This window comes from Strix uralensis, chromosome 2 (genome assembly GCF_047716275.1).
Source record: "Strix uralensis isolate ZFMK-TIS-50842 chromosome 2, bStrUra1, whole genome shotgun sequence".
NCBI classification, from domain to species: domain Eukaryota; kingdom Metazoa; phylum Chordata; class Aves; order Strigiformes; family Strigidae; genus Strix; species Strix uralensis.
This window is the reverse complement of record NC_133973.1, coordinates 113,561,535-113,583,632: the sequence shown is the minus strand read 5'-3', so window position 1 is coordinate 113,583,632 and position 22,098 is coordinate 113,561,535. Positions and strand designations below refer to the sequence as shown.

Sequence of the window (22,098 nt, the reverse complement as noted above, 5' to 3'; positions counted from 1 at the left end):
CATCCTTATGCAATTAGTAAAGATGATCTTGATTTTACATGTGGAGAAACCAAAACACTGAGGTGCTGTTACCAGGGAGAAATTACGCAATAAATAAAGGCTCTGTTTTCCTTTCTACAATTTTTGTAGGAAGTGCAGAGCTACTTCTCCAGTCCTGTCTCTCTACCAATCAGCAGTTTTTAAACAACACCCTTTCACCCAGCCTCTGTTATTTAGAAGCAGTTGAATATGCTCCTAAGATATTTTTATGTGTGTGTCTTGGTTTCATGGTTAATGATGCAAATGCAATATCACTGTTGTCTGTACTTCAGCACTCTTAAAATTCCATCACAAATGTATCTGATACATGAGTAAATCCCAGCAAAGTCATGTTATGTACAACAACCTTTTCATGTTTATTTGTCTTGATATAAATTGCTTTTGAGTCTTCCTTTAAGAATTATATTTCAATAGATGCTTGATAGTGGATCAAATGAGTAAGAGTGTGTTGGCTTTTTTTTTTACACACTGGACAGGTGCGTTTGTATTATAGAGTTCCATATTCCAAACTTTGTGCTCAGAAGATATGTATTAAAAAAACCCAAACAAAACCACTGTTAATGTTAAAGAATTCTGGTATAAATCGAGTCATGGAAAAGTATTCTCTCTGGTTTTTTTTTAATCTTTTACTGTGTTGTCTAAGTAAAAGTATACAAACATGTAGAATATCTGTTTCAATTCTCGATGATGAGAAACTTTTTACTTTATTTATTAGTTCTTGAGTGAAAACCTCTATATATGCATTTACAATCCAATAAATGTTTTGACTCCCTATGTGTCTCTATAGAAATATTTGAGGTTTTGCATTTATATTTCGTTTGCTTTTTCTCCTTTCTTTCAGAAGTCTGAAAAAAGTGGAACGATTAGTAAAATAAGCAGAGGTAAGTACTGTATAGTCTGTATTTGTTTTCACCTGTGACTGCCTTTTTAGTATATTGTGTTCACTGGGTGAACAGTGCCTAAATGCTCAACAGCATTTTTAGTTAATTGCTGATTCCCAAATACTTTTTTTTTCTCATTTAGTCTCATCAAACAGAACTTCTTGATCTTTGTTTGTATTTGCAGTTCTTGTAGTTGTTTTTTTGAAAATGTGCATTTGCACTATGAAACTGATGCATTGCTTTTTGTAGTACACAATATTTTAAAATAAAATTTAATGATACTTAGTAGCTGTTCTTGTAAAAATTTAACACGAAACTGAATTTTACCATTCTGCTAGGCTCTCATGGTACATGTAATAACTATATAATAACTTGCAATAACTTTTTAATATCTAGAAGCAAGTATTTAAGAAACATGTCAAACATTAAGAGGATATTGAGTGGTAAAATAATTTTTTTATTGGACATATAAGATAAATTATGAGAATAAAAGTTCTGCAAGCTTCTGCCTTTTCTGAAAATAAATCTGATGTCCTTCCAGCAAAAAGTTTACAGAGGACTTGCAATCTCTGCACTGTAAACTAGTGCTGCCTCTGCTATACTATAGCCATTAAATTCTTGAAAGAACTTGGGCTCTTCTAGACCCCGAGCGCTTGGGTGTGCCTGCTCTAAGAAGAGCCAGCTTAGCCATGTGTCTGTTGTAGCAGTTTCTGAGTAGTTGTGAGTTCATTCTGACATCAAAGCTGAACACTGGGAAGACTTAGCTTGCTTTTAGTGGAGTTGCTAACAGAACTCTGAGTGGTGCTGGTAAGATCTGGTTTTTGTTTGTTTGCTGGCTTTTTTTGGACTTATTTGCAAGTTCTGTCCCAAACACAGATAACTATTTCTGTGGAAAATAATTAAGTCACTTGTCCCACTAATCTCCCATTTTACCACTGCAAGGTCAAGACATTTCTATAGAAGCTTTATTACTGTTCTCCTGTTCACCCTTCCTTATCAAGTGTCAAAGAAACTCTGTTTTCTCTTTGTGTTGTTTCATCTCTTTCTGTAGAATCTCAGCACAGCCAGGTGCTGGTTGCTGCTTTTGTTACTCTCAGCAGAACCTGCCATGTCTCACTTCATAAAACACTCAGGGAGGCATTGACAGACTCTTTTTTTTTGACTTTTGACAGTGATGTTTTCATAAGTTTTAATATCATCTCATTACTCAGGAAAGTTATATTTAGGGATGTTACAGTGGTAGATTAGTGATGTAACTGTCATCTATTGTTTGTTGCAGTAGGAGATCACTTTAAAGCAGACAAGCAAAAGTATTTTATGCAGCAGATAGCAAAATTTAGAAACTTGCTGCCACAGGAGGTTATGGAAGCAGACCATACCAGCAGTTTCAAGAGAGAACAAGTTCATAAATGTATGGTAAGATAAATAGACAGCAGTGTATCTTCTGGCATTTCCTAATTCAATAGTTGTCGATGCTGTTAGAATATGAGGAGCACTAGAGAAAGTGAAGGTCTTGTGGTGTTCTTAAATCTTAAATAGTGTTTCCTATTGCTAGTGTGAAAGACAGTATTCTGGACTACATGTACCATTGGTCTAATGTAAAACATCTTTCTTGTGTTCTTGAGCTTTTTTTAACGAGATTCTGCCTCTCCTTAAGAGATTTTTTTTATTCTCTTTTAACCCATTTCTGTGGGTAAAATCAAAGAAGGACTTGAAACAGAGGATGAAGTCCTTGATGATTCCTTAGTTTCTAAGCTTTTTCATTCTTCTTTTTAAAACTGTTATAAAAAAAAAATCTTTCTCCTTTATAAATAAGCTATAGCTTTGTACCAAGGAAGCAAAGTTACCATTTGTAGTTTTCCTTTCAGAGTTTTAAGAGATCTTTTTAAGTGTTCTTAGTCAAGCCTTTGAAGACAGGTATCAACATCTTCATATTCTTGTCACCGGGAAGACAAGTGTAATAGAGAGGAGACTGAACTTCATGTTCCCATGGTTGCTTTGTACCCAGAATGTGATATAGCTTTCTTAATTGGCTGGTGTGCAAAGTGCTTCATGCATGGATATGTTATAGTCCAGCCAAAAGATAAGTGATGCATCTTAACCAATGTTGGGTCATCATTGCCATGCCATGGAAAAAGTCTTGCCCTTCAGATGGATGTATAGGTACTCTGTTGGTGGGTGTGTTTGTTTCCAAATGGTAGGCTATACTGCCGACCACCAGTATTTTCAGCTTCTGAATAACAAAAGTAAATCTCTTCTTGAAGTGAGGCACTGGCTATTTCAGGCTAGTGTACAATGATTTTGCCTTCTTTGGAAACTCAAGGAATAATGTGTATGTTAAATGAGAGAAGAATGAAGTAGTCTTGAGGCTTGTTTTCTTTTATTTGATTCTTGCAAATGAATTTGTACACAAAGTGATGTTGTACTTCTTATCTGCAAATACCTGCAATATTCTGAAAGGATCAAAAGTGTATTTTGCAGTTCTATCCTTTTAATATTCTGCCTGGCCTATTCTGCATTTTATCTAGGCTCTCTAGGAATTAGTGAGGGAAGTTTGGCTGGAAAGGTGAGAACCACATACAAGTTTTAAATACGTTTTTTCTTTAGTATCAGAGTAAATGCGTAGGTGATGAACCTTTTTTTTTTTTAAGTAAGTGCTAAGACACATCATGAGTTCTGAAGTGGTAAACAACATGTATTACAAAACTGTGAAAGGGTGTGCAATTTGAGGAACAACTGGATACTGTTATTTCTAATTTCAAGAAGTAAACAAGTGGTATGTTTGGAATTGATTTTAAAGGGGGTTTGGGGATGTTACTAAGGTAAGCAGTTTAGTAAAATTCAGGAAATAGAAATATCAGAAATACTTAAACTGTATTGAGAGAGTGTTTGAAGTTAGGATGGCTTTCAGTTCTCATGCTGCAGGCCATAAACATACATTACAATGCTTATGGCATATATGGTAAATAAGTAAGCATATACACACAAATGAGACTGTGTGTCTGTATAGATATCTATATATATGTATGCATATACTACCTTTAGTCCAGGAAGATCCCAATAACTATATATACACATTTACAAATTATTGTTCTTAGCATGAGAAAAGACTTAGCTCTACTTTTAACTGTTGAAGCTTTATTATAGGCTGCAATAATCTGCTCAAAATATAAGAATTAAAAGATCCTGACCTGGAGTTTCAGGTTGATTTTTGAGTTGACATAAAAGGAGGGGAAGGCCTACAGAATATGCAAGTGGCCTAATTTTTTTTAAACTCAAATTGGAAGCTGAGTTTTCTGGCCTATGCAGTAGTCTCTGGTTTGTGAGTTAGAGCAGCAGTGCTTCTACAGTTTAGTTTTTGTCTGAATAAATAGAGACATTTTGTACTTTTCTCCCTGCATTTTCATTGTACAAATATTCCATTTAAACAAATTAATTTTATTTCCATCATTTCTTAGAAAAAAAAAGAGCTAGATTTAAGCACCGTTGACATAGCTGCAAAGATGTCAGTGATGTTCTTTTACCTTTTAGGGGCCAGTGGTTAGACTTCATCCTAGTTGCTTTAAAGTCATAGTTATAATTGTAATTTTTGTGGAAATGGTTTGCATCATGTTACACATACTCCAGGGAAGTATATAAATCATTGTGGAATTCTGTCTTTTCTGTTGATGCTTGTTCTACCTTTTTAATGATGTGTTTAAACATTCAGTGAGTCAGAGACATGGTTGTAGATGCCCATTATTTCAGGAGAGTTAGGTAATTAGGAAGCTAAGGACTAATTTTCACTCTTCTCCATTTCTAGAACAATAGAAGGGAATTGGGAAAACCCACTTCAGAATATACTTGCAGCCTGGAAATTAAGAGACTTCCTTGGAACACCAAAGACCTACATTCAGGCCCAAACTGCCTCACAGATAAGAATTTGGGTTTCTTGCATCCTTGGTGAATGCTTTAACCTCTGGGTAGTAGAGAAGGGCTAGCAGGCGACATCATCGTCATCATATGTTCTTCTAGGAGCTTTTTTCCTCCTTTTTTTGCCTGGAATATTTGTTTTAATTTTTTCAGTAGCTTTGAGTTGATTAAAACAGCCTCTTGTGGTAAATGAACCTTGCAAACAAAAAAAAATCATACAGGTAGTTTATCCATGCTGGTCATTATACAGTAATGCTTATCTTCCAAATAGCAGTATTTCCCCACTGCCATCTTTTGAACTGATTTAGTGATAATTCTGAAGGAGGAGTATTTTGCATAGGATCATAGAATCATAGAATGGTTTGGGTTGGAAGGGACCTTAATCATCTAGTTCCACCCCCCCTGCCATGGGCAGGGACACCTTCCACTAGACCAGGTTGCTCTAAGCCCCGTCCAGCCTGGCCCTGAACACTTCCAGGAAGGGGCATCCACAACCTCTCTGGGCAACCTGTTCCAGTGCCTCACCACCCTCACAGTGAAGAACTTCTTTCTTATATCTAATCTAAATCTACCCTCTTTCAGTTTAAAGCCATTACCCCTCGTCCTATCACTACACTCGTGATAAAGAGTTCCTCTCCCACTTCCCTGTAGGCCCCCTTTAAGTACCAGAAGGCTCCTGTAAGGTCTCCCTGGAGCCTTCTCTTCTCCAGGCTGAACAGCCCCAACTCTCTCAGCCTGGTGGTGATCCTTGAATATCAACCAGCTTTCTTGGGCCCCTCTTCCCTCCAGGGCTTTATCCCATGGTACTCTCCCAGGCAGATCCCTGAAGAGGCCAAAGTCTGCTCTCCTGAAGTCCAGGGTAGTGAGCTTGCTGTGCACCCTCCACGCTACTTTAAGGATCTTGAACTCCACCATTTCATGGTCACTGCAGCCAAAGCTGCCCTTGAGCTTCACATTCCCTACCAGCCCCTCCTTGTTGGTGAGAACAAGGTCCAGCATAGCACCTATCTTTTTTGGCGCCTCTATCGCTTGGAGAAGGAAGTTATCATTGACACATTCCAGGAACCTCCTGAATTGCTTGTGCCCTGCTGTGCTGTCCCTCCAACAGATATCAGAGTGGTTGAAGTCCCAGTGAGGACCAGGGCTTGTGAACGCAAGGCTGCCCCTATCTGTCTATAGAGGGCCTCATCTACTCAGTCTTTCTGGTCAGGTGACCTGTAGCATACCCCCACTATAACGTCACCTGTCCCTACCTTCCCTTTGTCATTGTATACTTGGTAAAACATGTTACTGTTAATGGTTTGTTAAAAGTTGATTAAGGTTCCATTCTGTTTAGCAGTGAGCCATGGTTGTGGTAAGAGTCAGGAAGTCTCAGTGTTACTGTTTCCCAATTTTATTTTATTTTTATTTTTTTTAATGTGAATTTGCATCATCTTTCCAGCACTTGAGATTATTGAAGATATTTTCCAGATATGTAAATACCTTAGGGAAATGAAAAAGAAAAGGAGACAACAAGAGAAATAAAGTATCCATGTATCAGTACTCTTTTGGATATTAATCTTCCGAAAGACTCCATTCTTTGTCTTGCTTGGTTGACTTTCTCAACTTGAGAAACAATTTATGTGTTTAAAATTATACCTATTTTCTGTTGACATTTTAATACAGTGAATATTTCTTTTTATGAACTATTTTAACGTGCTATAGTAGAGGAAACTCTTTCCATTAGATTAAAGCAGTAACACCAAAGTAGGTGTTAGATTACTCTTAGAAAGTATTCTATTGCGGGATATCACAGCTGTTGTTAAATGTACCGTAAATGAAACTGAGTGTAATTCAGTTGCTTGTGTATCTGTAAATGTACTGATACTAAAACAGTAATTATATAAAGCAGTGTAGTTTTTGCTTTTTATCTCTGGGGATATTTTCAGTTCTGTGCATGTAGATTTAGCCCTTTGACTCTCACTGAAATATAATTTTAATTTTTGCACTAATTTTAATTTTTGCACAGGAAATCTAGCAAATATGCTGCTAGATAGCAAAGAGCTGCTAATCAGAAGTTTTTATTGTGCGTAGGTTTTTTTTAAGCAGTTTGTTTGGTGGGTCAGAGCATGAAGGAACACTGCGTGGGAAAAATGTGACATCAAAACTGATATCTATGTCAATGCTTATGCCATCTCTGCAACTTTATCACCAGAAACCTCACACAGTTTGACATTTTCAGAGTTTGTCTTGGTGAATAAGCTAATAAATTGAGGGAAAAGAATATCAGGGGAAAAGTAGAAAAACATTTAACTGCAGCTTTGAGCTGTTATAGGTCTAAATTAATGAGTAACTGTTCGGAAGAACAAAGGAATGTAATTGATCCTCAGGTCTTGGAAATGGTAATCTCATAATCTTAGCAAAGATATTTGGGGTTAATGTTCTTTTTGTTGCCACTGTTTTTCTTGTGATCATTCTTCGTATGCTCAGTTTTACTCTTTTTCCTTGAGATTACTTCTTTCCTTCTTTGGACATTTATTCTCCATCTTTGTTCCACTGTTCTTCACTCATTCTACTCTATTTGCCAAATTAGCATTTTTAACCTACAGGTCAAGGTCTGGATGTGACACTAGGATCTCTTAGATTCTCTTATGTTGACTTGATCTACGATGCAAGAATATACACTTTAAAAATAAATATTGCATGATGTAAAACTTGAATTTATATTGCAGTGAAACTGCAGATTTATTAAAGTGTTGAAATAATCTGTTGCCTGACGAGAAGCTTCATGTGCTTCCTCTAAGGTGCTCCATCCTTGGGGTGTTTGTCTTCACAGACATTGCTTGTAGTAAAATCTGGCAGCTTTCAGTCAGCCATGACTGTCTAGTTCTCTACTGAACTTTCATCCTGGACTGTCTTCAATTTGATATCTCCTGAATCTCACTGAAAGTTTGGTTTCAATGGAATACCAGAAAGTGTTCTTAGAAAGCTCTCCTAGTGGTTTTGTATCTTTATTTTCTCGTGTCAGCTTTCATGATGTTGCTAAAGATGGTGGTCTTGAAGTTTGGCTTTTCTGAAGTTCTTACGTCTTTTTTGTTACCTGTATAAGTTTATTGGTGTGCACTTCATTCCTTCTCCACATTTTTTGACATTCTGTACAGATCCTATGGGACTTCAATTTCTTTTCTTTTGCTACTGTCTTGTCTTGGAGTGATGTCATCTGTAAACATTAGCTCAGCAGCCTTTTCTGTGCTGTCTCCTCATTGAATTAACTACAATCTGCTATCTCTTATGCTTGATCTGACTGTCACCTTGAGTGACAGAATTTAAATGCAGTTCTCAATGTCCTCTGTCCCCACAAGTCCTCTACTTATCTCCTTGAACACTGGACAACAGCATTACTAACTTTTTTTTTGTTCCTTATACAGTAATTGGTTGGTCATTGACTTGGACTTCTTAAGTTGTTATATTCTGAGTTTCCTTGTCTGCACACTGTCTGCATAGTATCTGAAAAGTTCTTTCTTTTCTGGCCAAACAAACAGAAACTGCAATATTGTGCAGTTCTCCTCATCTTGTACCTTGATTGGTACTTAGTTATGGTCTTGGGTAGGTTATACAGCATAGGTCAAATTTGTTAAGAATTTTGGAAAGGGCATCTGTCCTCTCCTCTTCCTTTCCCCTTGGCATCCTCTGTTGGTCCTCTGCTGTGTTCTGCTTCTGAATGGGATCAAATCTGCCTGGTTTTCTTTGCTTTAAAAGTGTTGCGGGGTTATTCTATCTACTATCATCAAGAAAATTTGGCTATATCTACTTCATCACCTATTTGTATTTTTCTAGTGAGCACTTTGTTCTATTCATAAATGTTTGCAAAGCTACTTCATTACTTGCTTTGAAATTTCTCACAGTCTGCTATCCTGTTGAAAGTTCTTAACTGTAGTGCCTTTTAACGCTATGAAGACTCATGTGAGATGTTGATGCTGTCCTGTTAAATAAAAGAGTATTACCTCATTGTCCTCATGTGCGTCTCTCTACATCTGATGTTTGTTTCTGGGTAGGGTTTTAAGCTCTGTATTAAGGAATCATCTTTTCCGTTTCGTGTTCGTGCATTGCCTAGTGGGGGGAGATGCTGGTCTATGACTAACACCTTTTAACTAGTTGTAAGGAGTGCTGGTGTATAGGAGAAAAAGCAGCTTCATGAATGTGGCTACTGTTAACTGTGGGTGTAAGATCTGCTGCAGGTCTTCTAGTCATGTCATGCTTTTTATATGTTAATCCTTATAAGAACTGTTCTGGAATTTGTGTGTGTGTTAAATTACGTCTTTTTACTATTTCATGAAATGTTTCTATAACTAAAGAAATAGCTTGCTATGTAATAGATTCACACACACACCCCTGGGTTCTCATTAGCTTTGGAGCAAAATTGAAAATAACTTTTGTCTTTAAATCTTCTTATTTTCTGGTTCACAGAATTAAAAGGAATTGTGTTTATCATCCAGAGTCAAAGTAATTCTTTTCATTCCAAGAGAGCAGAAGACCTAAAAAGAGATATTTTAAAACAGGCTGCAGATCTGGGAAAGGTATGTTTAGATAATATAGATTGTACCTTATTATGTATGTTTTCTCTAATTTTACTACAAAGATAATTTTCTATTGTGCCTTTTTTCAAATCCGTTTTATTCCTTTTGTCAATTGTCTTCTGTGTGCTTATAAGAAAACTGTTTCAGTGGGTATTTTCTGTTTGTATGCTGTGATTTGTCACTAAATTTTATTTTGAACTAGCTACCTTTTTGTATAAAACAGTTGGTTTTGTTTAGATGACATTTGATGCAAAAGTGATAACAAGATAGACTTTGAAGAATACAGTTTTCCAATATGACTGTAGCGTGGTTTTTTATTTAAAAAAAAATCATTTACGTAATAATTAGAATGATTTTAGGTGAATACTTAATTTTATTAGAGCCAATGAAGGTGCTGTAATGTAGATTTTCTTGGAATTTCATTGCACGACTGTAGCATTGTGGCAGTAGAGCAGCAATGTGAGTGGACATTAAAGTCCTAGCACAGGATTCCCTACTTCTGACAGCAATAGTCTTCCATGCCACTCTTGCCTGCCTCGGTATTAGCTCCCTCTCCAGTGCAGTACCTTCCCTAACTACTCCTTGTTTCTCTGCCACCCACTGACCAAAATGCGGTGTGAAGGCCTGAACTCTTCATCCAGTTATCCATTAACACATCATGCCATGTGCAGTTCCTGGCCTTCACCCTGTGCAAGGCTGGTGAATCTGCTGCTGTGCCAAACCCCACTGCAGACTGAGCTTTTTGCCTCTCACCTGCTGGTGGCCAGGCTGGCCTGGGAGCCGTGTGTTGTACAAGTCTGGTTTTGACTCAACACTCTATGAAATTTTACCTACAAGGCTTCAGCCTAGAGAGAAGACGTTTTTAAGAGACTTACATTGCAAGTTAAGTGTACATAAACAGTGTTCAATTTCCTTTGTCTTCAGTAAAAATAAGAAAAAAGTAAGAGGGGCATACATCCCCTGATATGAAATAGCTTGCTGGGAGGTTATTTGACCTATTTTTCAGTTCCAGGTTCTTTGTGGTAAAGGAAAAACAAGTCCAATTTAAATTGTCTTATGTATCTCGGCCTTGGAGTGCCTAAATCAGATTCCTGGATGTTTTAGGCTCCATTTATCCAAGTTTGTCAAACCTGTTGTAATTAAATCCATTCTAAATGCAGGTTTTAATCCCTTAATGAAATCAGTCATGTGAACAGACTTTGTTCTGCGAAGTTCTACTCTTTCAGAGTCCTCTTTGGGATTGAGACAACTGTTCAGATACAGTGTGTGCAGAGAGGATTATGGCTTCAGTTGTTAAAAACAAGGGATTTAGTTGAGTTCTGTAATTGATGTTGGAGAATATGAATGACGAAAAGACCAGTAAGTGGAAGTATAAATAGTTTCAGTGAGTCAGGAATATAGGCATGCTTTATGGGAGAGAGGTAAAATCTTTTTTTGTAATCAAACAGTTGTACTTGTGAGTAGTTCTGCCTTGAGCAAGCTGAACGACCTTTTAGAAAACTTCATTGTCTAATTAAGGAGATTCCTTTATGGGAATGCTGAAATAGCAATGCTTTTCCAGTATTAAGAGGTATCTCTTAAACGTGGCATCTTGGAGAAGCAGTGATAGAAAGACATTACACCAAAAATCTCATACCTGAAATCTGGGAAAAGGGGAAATGTACAGGAAAAAAAAATGAACATAGCCAGCATGTACTTGGTATGTCTTGATAGTTTTTGTAAACTCGCAATTCCACTGTAGGCCACTGTGAGGCATGACCCAATAATACTAATTATGGAGAAGGGACAAAAGTGCTCTGAAATCCCGCACATTTTAAGGTCACATTTTTCATTAAAAAGGATATATATGAAATTATTACTTTCTGGCAAAGGAGGTTAAATCCTTGTGTTTTAAAGGACAACTGCTGTATAGAAACAAAGGACTGGATCAGCTGAATCATCAGGTTCACTTGCCTGTTGTCACAGAACGAAACGATAGCTGTTTAGTCCATAAGGATTCATTAGTTATTAGTTTCTGCTCTTCTAAAATCAGAAGTGGAAGCCAGCTGCTAAATCTGTGTTATTTAATTAAACTAGAATATCTGCCTGCTTTAAAATGGATTAAATCACTGACATTCATATTAACTTTACATTAATCTTTACAAGTAATTTTCCATTTATTTTCTTTCACTGTGTACTTAAAACATTTTTTTTTCATGTGAAACTAATCTATAATTCCGGTCACCAGTAGATGTCAGTATTGTGTTCATGCTGAAAAGCACATTCCATAGCGATTTAATGAATATTAACCAAAACTCTTGTTAGAACATAGCCATGAAGAAAATTCCCTGAGATTTTTACCAATTTTCTGAGATTTCTGAGTGTTTAAGAAGCTCTGTAAACTAGGCCTTCTTAAGAAACACCAGATAAGGAAGCTGTCGGAGTGTGAAATGATAGAAACGAAACAGTGCCAAATACTATCTTCTTAAAAAATTGAAAACCATGATTACTTTCTTGGCTGTTACACTTAAGACTAGAAAACAAGTAAAATACAGTTTTTGAAAAATGATAGATTTTTGTCTGAAATACTGTTTTAGATGCAGTTAATGCTATTTAATTGCCTGGGATAGTGACATTGTTTTGAAGACAAAGGTCTTTGTATTTTTTTATGAAAACTGGTCTAGTATGCCCTTTTTTCTTTGAGTATTGTACATCCTCAGCCAATTCATTACGTTCAGAAAACTTTCATTTTTCCTGAAAAGCATAGAGATTTGTGTGTATATTATCCAGAAGAAATATAGCAAATTAGTACTGTTCATTGTGGAGGTAAAAAAAAATGCAAGAAACCAAGAATGTAAGAATAAGGTTTTAAGATTGATACCACAGAGTATTGGAAAATGAAAATGAGTATTACATACTTACATATCAATAATAGATGATGTGAAGTATGACCTCCATTTTGCAGAAGCATTGTAATTATAATTTGCAGTATTTTCACTTTTAGGCTTGCTTTGTTTTGAGCAAAATCCTGCATTTTGTACCACCTCATACCAATGAAGTTTCACAGGTTTAAACTATCCCTGCATATAAAGGGGAATATTGCTCGTTTGTCAGTTTGAGGACTATTACTGTAGTGACTACTACCATCAGTTTAAAAGAAGCAAGTACAGTCAAAAATATGGAACTGTACATAGAAAACCTCTATATTATGTTGCTTGATTTGCTTTAGTTAATATCTTAATTAAATTTCATAATATTGTTTCTTTGTCAATCTCCCAATTTCCAGTTTGACTAATGTGAAAATAGGTGACAAATGTTAGGAGCATTCTACAGTTGTTTTCTTGTTTATTTCAAATGATTTTGCAAAATCCTGTTTCCTAAAGCACAGCAGGAACAAAAATGATCAGAAATCCAGCAGGCCTGTGCCAGTGGTCTGTGCCTCAGAACTTCAGTCTCTGTTATGTTACGGGATCATGCCTACAGAAGGCTCCGTTTTTCTGCTTCCAACACAAATTGACTGTAACTCACTATCCTAGCTGCTGCATCTATAAATTTGAAAAGCCGCTTGGTGCATATCTCAGCTCTATTCTATTATGTCATTAGATTCATGGGCACAATATCTGTTGCCAAAATGCCAATTGTTGTTAGACATGGCATATGTCCTTTGAAAATCTGTTATTTTTAATTGCCTAGGCTGTACTGATGGCAGTATTGCACTATTTCAATAATATGGAAGATTTCTTTGTTAAAGTTTTGGAGAGAGGAAAAAAAGTGTAATTGCTTGAATTTTAATGTATATGTGCTAAGCCATCACCATATTCCTATCTGAAATGATCTGTCTCCAAATTGTTCCTGCTCATGTTTTGGCCATCTGTGAGAGACTACTTCCAGGGAATTTGTAGATTGTGTCTTTTTTTTCTTAATTTGCCAGTGAGGCATGCATTCCCTTTCTGGGTGAATTAATGTGTTCTGAAGTTCTTCCTGGCTCTACTTCCACATCTGATTTCAGATGCTGGAGTGAAGCTAGCTGAAGTTTTGTTGTCCAAAAGCTTCTTTATATATTCCTGTGTTGTTGTTTTTATACTATTCCCATGACGAATTCTGAGATCCATATCTCACCTGAGATTTTTAAATACTATCAGGCTATGATGGAAACAACTCTGAAAATGTGTCTAGGTTTTTCTTGGGCTGTAGTAGTTCTTTCCTTATTTTATTATTTGTTAGTTGTATTCCACAGATGAACAGGCATAATTTCTCTTCCTGACCTGCAACAAGATCTATAGTTAAAATTTCCCAATGGTTCTTGCAGTAGGTCTGAACTAAGGTGCTACTGTAAAGCTCACATGCATGTTAACAATGTTGTGGTTATAAAATTTAGTGGAAGGATTGCTCAGGCACTGCAACGGAGTTATTTTTAAAATGATCTGTATATTTAGACAAAATGTTCATAGACTTAATTTGCTTGAGACCTTTCAAAATTAATCCCATAAGTGCAGTGCAATCCATAATATATCTGTTGCTTCAACTTTCAGATTACTTGCTCAAATTCTAGATTCTGGTCTGAAAACCCTGTTTCCTCTCTCCTATAATGGCTTCCCATGCCATGGAAGCTGCTTTCCAGCTGAGACTGATCAGATGATTCATTTTTGGATCTTGCAGTTTTAACAAGGTTTAATTGATTATATTTAAGTGAAGTGTGGGGCTACATCCTGTCCTGTCCCTCCATCTCCACATCTGCAACAGTTTGTCTTTATGGCAAGGTTTTCTACAACATCAAGATCAACTCTATTTTTTTAATTTGATCAGGTATGTTTTATGCATAACTTCAAATTATTTTATTTCCCAGTGTTATTAGATCTAGTATCTTTTTTTGGTAGTAAAATGTTAGTGTGCAATCTGTTTCCTTCCTAACAACAGCTTTCTTTTCTTCTGCAAGGATTTATTCATGTCAAATAAGTCCCATAGCCTCAAGAAACATGCTTATCATCTTATTTCTTAAAATGCTTATTCCTTAATATATAAGAGTTTATCTTGCCAGGCAGAGGAAAGCTTTTGTTGACTTCATGAAAAGCAAGGCTCTGGCATACCTTCTCCATTAGCTTTCCATCGTTTTTCCCTCTTTGTAGAACAAAAATCAGATGCCAGTCTATGCCAGAGCTCTTGGGGAAGATACTGTCATGTCATCTGTGATGTTAATCTTATATGTCACTCTACTTGGCCCAGGTCTTGCTAGTCTTTTACTGATCAGAAAGACATTTTCCACAGCAAACTGATGAATCTGGCACATGGCTGGCAATAGACTGTGTGAAAGTATCTTGCTGAGATGACAAGTCCTGCACTGCTCTGTGGTGAGGACAGAGATGCTGGTGGGGTACCTGGAGCATGTGGCACTCTTACTTTCTCAAAGAAGTGAAGCCTCTGCAGGGATTCACTCTTGGACTGAAAAAAATAGAGTAATTAGGGAACATGGTATTGCAGTGAAATAGAGGGAGGAAGTTCCAGCCATTATTGGTGGCCTCCTGAAACCGCACAAATCCTTGTCCAGAAGTTTGGAGCATCGTAGTACCCGGTATGTGTTGCTCTTGTGATGCTTTTTTCTGTTTGGGTCACATGATAGTACCGGTAGTAACTACTAAAAGCCCTGTATTATCTCTGGTTTATGAATAGAAAACTATGGAAACAAGATTTTTGTCCTTTTCTTTCCCCTGCCCCCTGCCTTTAAACAGTATTTAGCATTTAGAGAATGAACACCTAGATATGACCATAGTAGTTGCAGTTTCTCCTAAACTTGCATATATGTACCTTGCACAATTTAGGTTTCTTGTTTAAAAAAGACAGAAATCAAATTGATGGATTAATGTAGTGTTTCAGACTTGCTCTCATTTTCAGATTCCTCTATAAAGTTTAGTTGAACCTTCATTCTATCCAACCTTTCTTCTCTCCCCCCTTGCCTTTGTTTTGCTTGACTTCTATTTGTAACATCATCCAAAACTTTCATATGTATACTTACCTTCCAAGTCTGTCCATAAAACTTCACTTCTATTATGTGGGTAGAGCTTGAGGTATAAAAACCTTGTCTCTAGTAAGTGTGTGCATTTAAGTGGTCAGTGTATGAAGTTCATATTTCCCCTTTCTTATCTATATTAACATCTGCATTTGTTTGTTTTCTGATATATTACTTATTCTGCTTACATACATTATCTGATATTAGCATGTTCTTGGTCATTTTCTTTCCTGTTGAGTCCATAGTTTGTCTTCATAATGCTTCATTTCTTTTAGGATTTGCATTTTAATATTCAACTGCTCATTTTGGGGTCTCAATATTTGGGTGCTCAACTTCTGAAATGCTTCTGAACTCTGATCTGTTGAAGGGTGAGGTGCCTCTAAGTTCTGATCATCAAACCTTTTGAATGTGTTTCAGGAAAAGTGTACGAAATTACTACTTGATTTTGAAAATGTATTTCAGAGTTGTCTTGAATCTGTTCGAGGTCATGTTGCAGGAGTTTACAGATTTGACTTCTGCTTTATCTTTGCTTTCCTCCAGCTGTTCTCTTAGCTTTTTGTTTTACTTGTTTGATCTCTGACCTGATATGCCCTTGCTTCTCATTCTGCAAAGGTATCAGAATCCTTTTGACTATTACTAGGCTTTATTATCAGCAAAATTGATGTCTAGCCCATTAACTACTGAAACTAAATGTTACCTACACTGTAATGCTGGAAGGTGAATATGATCATCTTCCCATGATAGATATTCAGTAGATTTGAAGGAATTTGTAGAAGTTGGATAACTCTGCACTAATGAGATCTTTTAAATGTTTTAGTAGTGACAAATGGGCTCCTCTCAGCCCTGTCTTACACATCATATACTGGTTTTATATAGCTCCTTTTCCCAGCCAAATATATGGCAACTGCATTGGCTTTTTTTATGCAGAAAATAGGACCTGTCACCTCACAGAGATGGCTTCTCATGTCAGGGCAAAATGTATACATGAAATTGGGAAGTTTAAAGTGCTTTAGGCAAAGGTGCCTCTCTCAGCCTCCTCTGCAGCTATCTCTGCATACATAGTAGGATTTGAACAAAACCATTTCACTAAGGTATATCTTGTAGTAAAGAACAAGAGATGGATCTGAAGTTTCTCTTCCATTGTGACTGCTGTCTGCTGTGTTAAAATTGCTCAGTCATCTTTGAATAGAGTGCCATATTCACTGCTCTCAAGTATACATGAGACTAGAATTACTAAATCATCAGATTTAAACCCTTAAAATCAGTACCTGTTGACACTGTTCTTGTAAATTCTCCTGAGCATCTGTACTAGCACTGGAAATACATTTACCAAATTCCTTGCCTTGTGGAAGCTTCTTTCTGCTTTGCTGTCCTCTTCCTTCTCCCTGTCTTCTTCCTTAGTTAGAAACCATATTTCAGGTTTACTTGCTAAGAGACTGTGGGGGGAAGGGACCTGCTGCCACATGTATCACCTTAAGTTAGCTAGGGAGATGACTGTCTCAAACTCTGTCAGTGAAAGATGCTTCAGACTTACTTGTCTGTGCATATAAAAATCTAGTAAGAAGTGGAAATGCTTAAAACTTGCTGTGAGGCTAAGAATGTCCATAGATATTGCAATAAAAGGTTGAAGGTTAATGAGCTTATATTGTTTCCACAGACTAAAGAGAGAGAAGAGCAGAAGACAGAAGTAAACCATCGTCCATTTGTGTGTATGACACATGGAATTTGTATACCATCCGATGCTAAAATAGACTTTATAGATTTTGAAAGGACTATTTGCTAATAATAAAAGAATCAATGGGACCCCATAAATAGCTTAATTTCATTGTTTGAAATGTTTTTATGCATTAGTTCTGATTGAGAAGGATTTTGTTTTTAAGTAAAAACTCACTTTACATGGTAATTGTATCAGCCACAATACTAAAAATCCTATCTTAAACACATTTTAAATAAAGAATCTTCTTCAGGTCAGTTGGCAACATAGTTATTATGGTTCACCATTGATACTTACTTTCATGAATAATAGCTGTGTACTGTATACCACATGTCTGTCTTCTGTATGACTGCTTTTCTTTAGAATTCTTATAAACTCTGAGCTGTGAAGACAGTATTCCTCACTGCTTCTTATCCACACAAGTGAAAAGCAAACAAATGGCACTGTACTGCAATGTATTGTCATTCAAGGCTACTGTCTCATTATACATGTCTCTGGTAGCATTTATTATAATAAGCACTCAAAACTTTTCCAGATTTTTCCACATCTTTCTTGTCTTGTTATGAAATTAAGGCTTACTTTGGGATGTTGGTGGTCACAAACTCTCAAAAGAACAGAACAGGGAAGATAAGGAATATCTAGGGGGAAGATAGGGGATTCTAGAGGAGGAAAAAGATGAAATGCAGAGTAAATTGGGGAGAACTTTTATATTGATTGTTCCTTCCTCCAAAGCTACACTTTTTAATTAGCAGGTTCAAAGTCTTGGTTTTCAAAATTCAGACTGTTGCTCAAACTAAGTATTAGACTGACTCAAAATCCATGCAATTATTTTATTAAATCTTGGTTAACTGAAAGTGTAACAGATCTGCCATACTGCTTATTTGGACTATTTCTACATTAGCAGGTAGTGTGGTGTAATAGGAGCAAACCACAGAGCAGTGCGGTTGTTGCTGAGGAGCTAGCACTCGTGTTACATGACATTTCAAAGGGTTTTACTTTGAACCAGTTCTGTTTTGGTTCTATGAACTGGAGGTCCATTAGCAGTTGCAGCACATCCTTTGGTTTAGTTTCATCCCAAAGGCATACAGTTTGTGCACTCTATGCTGCAAGATAGTGTGGTGACTAGGAAAAAAATGCACAAAAATGGACTGACCTAAACTGAATACATTAATAGTATTAGGAAGTAGTAGGAGCTGCTTTTTGTCTAAGTATCAATCTTGCAATTAGGTTTGACCTTTATTTAGTAAATAAGTCTTTTTTTTCTAGGTATTAAGATTTATGATAATTTTGAAATTGGTCAATACCTCAATGTTGTTCACATCTCAGTAATTACAAGAATGAAATAAATTCTTTTTTTTACATTGTTCAGTTTGAAAAGTCAGGAGTTGACAACTCTATCAGCAAGCACTAATCAAAGACTCCAGACTTAATTTTGATCTTTGAAACATGTAGCCCGGTCTAAATTAAAACAGATGAAAATAGAAGTATTTTATGTTTTTTGAATAGTTGGGGGAGGGGGGCGCATTATTCATTTGTTAATTAACAGATAGTTTGAAAAAATAATTTTTTTTTCAGTTTAGTAGTTTCTTGAGTTTTCTCATGTCCTGATCATCTGAATTATGATCTATTCAGGTTTTCATCTACCAGATTGGAGGCAATTGTGCTGATGTCAACACATATTCTGCTCCTGATAATGGAAAGCATAGGCACATTTATAAATTCTTTGTATGACTGTTTTTCAGTTTGCTGCAGGACACTTGTTTGTACCAGTAGTTGAGGAAAATCTTGTGGTATGACATCAACATGATGTAAACCACTGATTACTACAGACCACAGGTGAATTATTTCTTGATCACAAGATCTTACTGGACTTTTTACTACTTTTGTAATTGTGGGAACTCTAGGCAGCATGTTAGCAATTGACAGCATTGTAATATGCATGCTGAAATTTGTTCCCACTGCTGTTGAAGAACAACCAGGTAAAATAAAAAAATCAGTGGCTACCAGCATTTTTCATACATGAAAAAGTTACATTAATGATAATTACATGTGTTTGAGACGGAAATATATTGTAGTAGAAACCTTTCTTTTTGAAGAAATAAATTTTTGCATAAGGATTAATATTGCAGCTAACTGCCTAAAAAGTCCCCTCAGATACAAATACTTATTGTAGCCATTTTCCCAGGCAATGAGTTGTTGGATCTAGCATGCAAGCACTCAGGAGTCAGTGCTTTGGTTATGTATTGAAGTATATTTTCTGGTAGCTAAGTTGTGTTCTGGGTATTTCTATAAAATGAACAGTACGAAGAAGGAATAAAATTACTTCCTCTTCATTAAAACCCTTCCTTTTTTTTTGTCTCTTACCTGATGTTATAGTCAGGAACACTTAAAATCACTTTTTTAAGTTGCAGTTATTACCTCCATGTGATTGGGTAAATGCTTCCATCTTTTCTTTAACATAAGATCATTTGATGACAGACCTATACACAGTGTGCATCATGATTTATGAAAGCAGGATACTGCTGTGGCCTTTCCCTGAACCCTTTGAAACTGCACATAATGTATTATGAAAACTCGGTTCTTTTTTAAAATGACAACCAGGCATCTGAGAGTAGAACAGAAGTAGAGATACTCTCTAATGGAAAATAGTAGATTATTACTCTAGGCTTCCTGAGGAGCAAAAGACAAAATGTCTAATTTATTGGATATTACGCTTTGTTAGAAATATGGATTTTTTTTTTAAAGGGTGAAATAGAGCAAAGGTTAAAAAGGTCATGACCATCTTGGAGAAGCTCCCAAATAACTGACTTGTTAAACAGAAACGAGTTACTTTTGTTACAGTTGTATTGTAAAATAGTACTTTAAATCATTCGTGGGTTTTGTTTGAAGGGATATATTAAAATAGTGTTCTGCCTTGGATTCTTGGACTTGATGCTCTGATAAATGTTGATACTTATGTCTTTAAAACATGAAAAATATTTGAAACTTATATTGAAGTTTTTAATATTTAAGCGAGTTGTTAGAATATGGAGAATGTGTAGTGTACAGGGTAGTATTTGATGGTGGCAATTCCTAGCAAATTGACTGACCAACTGGGTTTAGAGGTAGGATATTTGTTCTTACCTTCTGTCACTTTAGAAATCCTTCAGGGTGTCTACAGAAATGGTGTATTTGTGAAAGTAAAGCTGTAGGGAGGCTTCAGTGTGTGTTCCACATCTCTGCTTTGTCAAAGTAGTGCTAACAGATGACTGGAAGAGCCTGGCTTATTTAACCTCCTGAGGGAGGGCTAAGAAGAGGGTAGATATGCTAGCTCTGAATGTGTCTGAGGATTAAATTCTGAAAAGAGGATAAGAGAGCAGGGAAAATGTTAAGTGTGTGTAGAGCACACAGAGCAAAAACTGGGAAAACATTTCTAATTCTGGAACTGTGCGATTCAACAGCAGTGTCTAGGGTTTAGGATCTTCCCTCCTGCCCCCCAGTTCTGGATTTCATGAGGCAGTTTAATAAACTTAAAAAGCACGGGGATATATGCAAGACATCTGCAGATACCAGTATACTGCTCTGACTCATTAAGAGCAGATTCCTATACACTACTTTATTTTTGTATAATATGTTATGTTTGCTATTTGCTCTGATCAGGTGACTCAGTAATATAACAATAAATTTATTACTGTCACATTTTTGCATTTCATTGCAGTTCCATGTCTGTTCATATGTAGTACTTAACAATATGTCACATAGGGCATATAATAAATACTAGTGAGCAACATCCAATTTGAATTATGTTCTAAAAAGTGTGTTCTCATAAACCATACACTTAAGGCAAGGTTTGGTTATGCTTAGATGAAATTCAATGGATTCTGTTCTGCAGAAAAACAAAGCAAGCGCGGGTCTACTGGGGGGTCTTAGAGGATGTGACCTAGCTGTGGCTCTGGAAATCCCCTTTTGGCTGGGGATGGTCTCTGCCATCCTGGGTGCTTACAGAGGTCCCTTTTGACCTGGTAGTCTGTGCAGTTTTAGCCCTTTTCTTTGTTTTCACATGGTACTGTTTTGTTCTGTATTCTGTAATTGTGGATTTCTTATATAGGTTTTGGTAGATTAATATGAAATTGAATGTAGTACAGAAAAATTTCAGATATTTGTTTCAGGTTAGGAATTCTCTCAATTATTTGTTAAAAACTCTTTTATTCTGAATGATCTTTTTCCTCATTGGATATGTTATTCCAAGGTTTTTCATGTGTTAATGAAGGGGACTTTTAATGTTTAGATTCAAGAACCAGAGTTTGATTTCAATTCTGTTGATGACTTGCTGTGAAATTGAGCATGTCGCTAGCATCTTTGTACTTTGACTTGCATATATAACATTAAATTATTTTAAAGGTACATGTGAGGCTGTGTCAATGTCATTTGAATTGCTTTGAGGATGTGGATCTAACCCCTTTATTCACACTTAGATTTTTGTTTGTGTAGAGTTTGCAGTTGTGTTCTGTGGCAGGTATTACTGCTCTCATTGTGCTGATACAGTAGGTGCTCTTTGGGGTAAAAATTCTCATACTGTATTTCAGACCACAAGTGATTCCATTGTTTGGTTTTGCCCTTTTAAAGTCAGCTCAGTTGTGCAAGTGGAGAGGGTAGTTTCCTGGTCTTCAAAAGTGATTAAACTATTTTATTGAGATTAAATTTGACTTGTGTTATATGTAGTGTTAATATATGTGAAAGAATATGGGCTCTGTAACTGTGGAAACAATAGTTTAATGATAAAAAACAGTGAACACAGTACAGGATATGGATGCATTTGTAAGAGAGTTTTATGAGATACACAGACACAGTGTGTAAGTTACTTAAAACTACCTTGACTATCTAGCTGTCCCCTGATGAGCTAGCCTGCACATGCCCTTTTACTCCCCAAAATTGGCATCAGGTACTTTTTGCCTTTTTTCTGTCCTTGTACTGAAGGTAGAATAAATAAACTTAGTAAGTCAGCCCAGTTCCACTAGGTTCAGAGTGAAAATA

At 36.3% G+C, this 22,098-nt stretch overlaps 1 protein-coding gene across 1 annotated transcript in view; it reads left to right on the top strand.

The window, feature by feature from the left end:
* The window catches only part of B3GLCT (beta 3-glucosyltransferase), a 68,584-nt gene that overhangs the window by 10,513 nt on the left and 35,973 nt on the right, over positions 1-22,098 (top strand). Inside the window, exons 3-4 of the mRNA XM_074859871.1 lie at positions 881-920; positions 9,279-9,388. Of these exons, the coding sequence (XP_074715972.1) occupies positions 881-920; positions 9,279-9,388 (150 nt within the window). The remainder of the gene's footprint in view (positions 1-880; positions 921-9,278; positions 9,389-22,098) is intronic.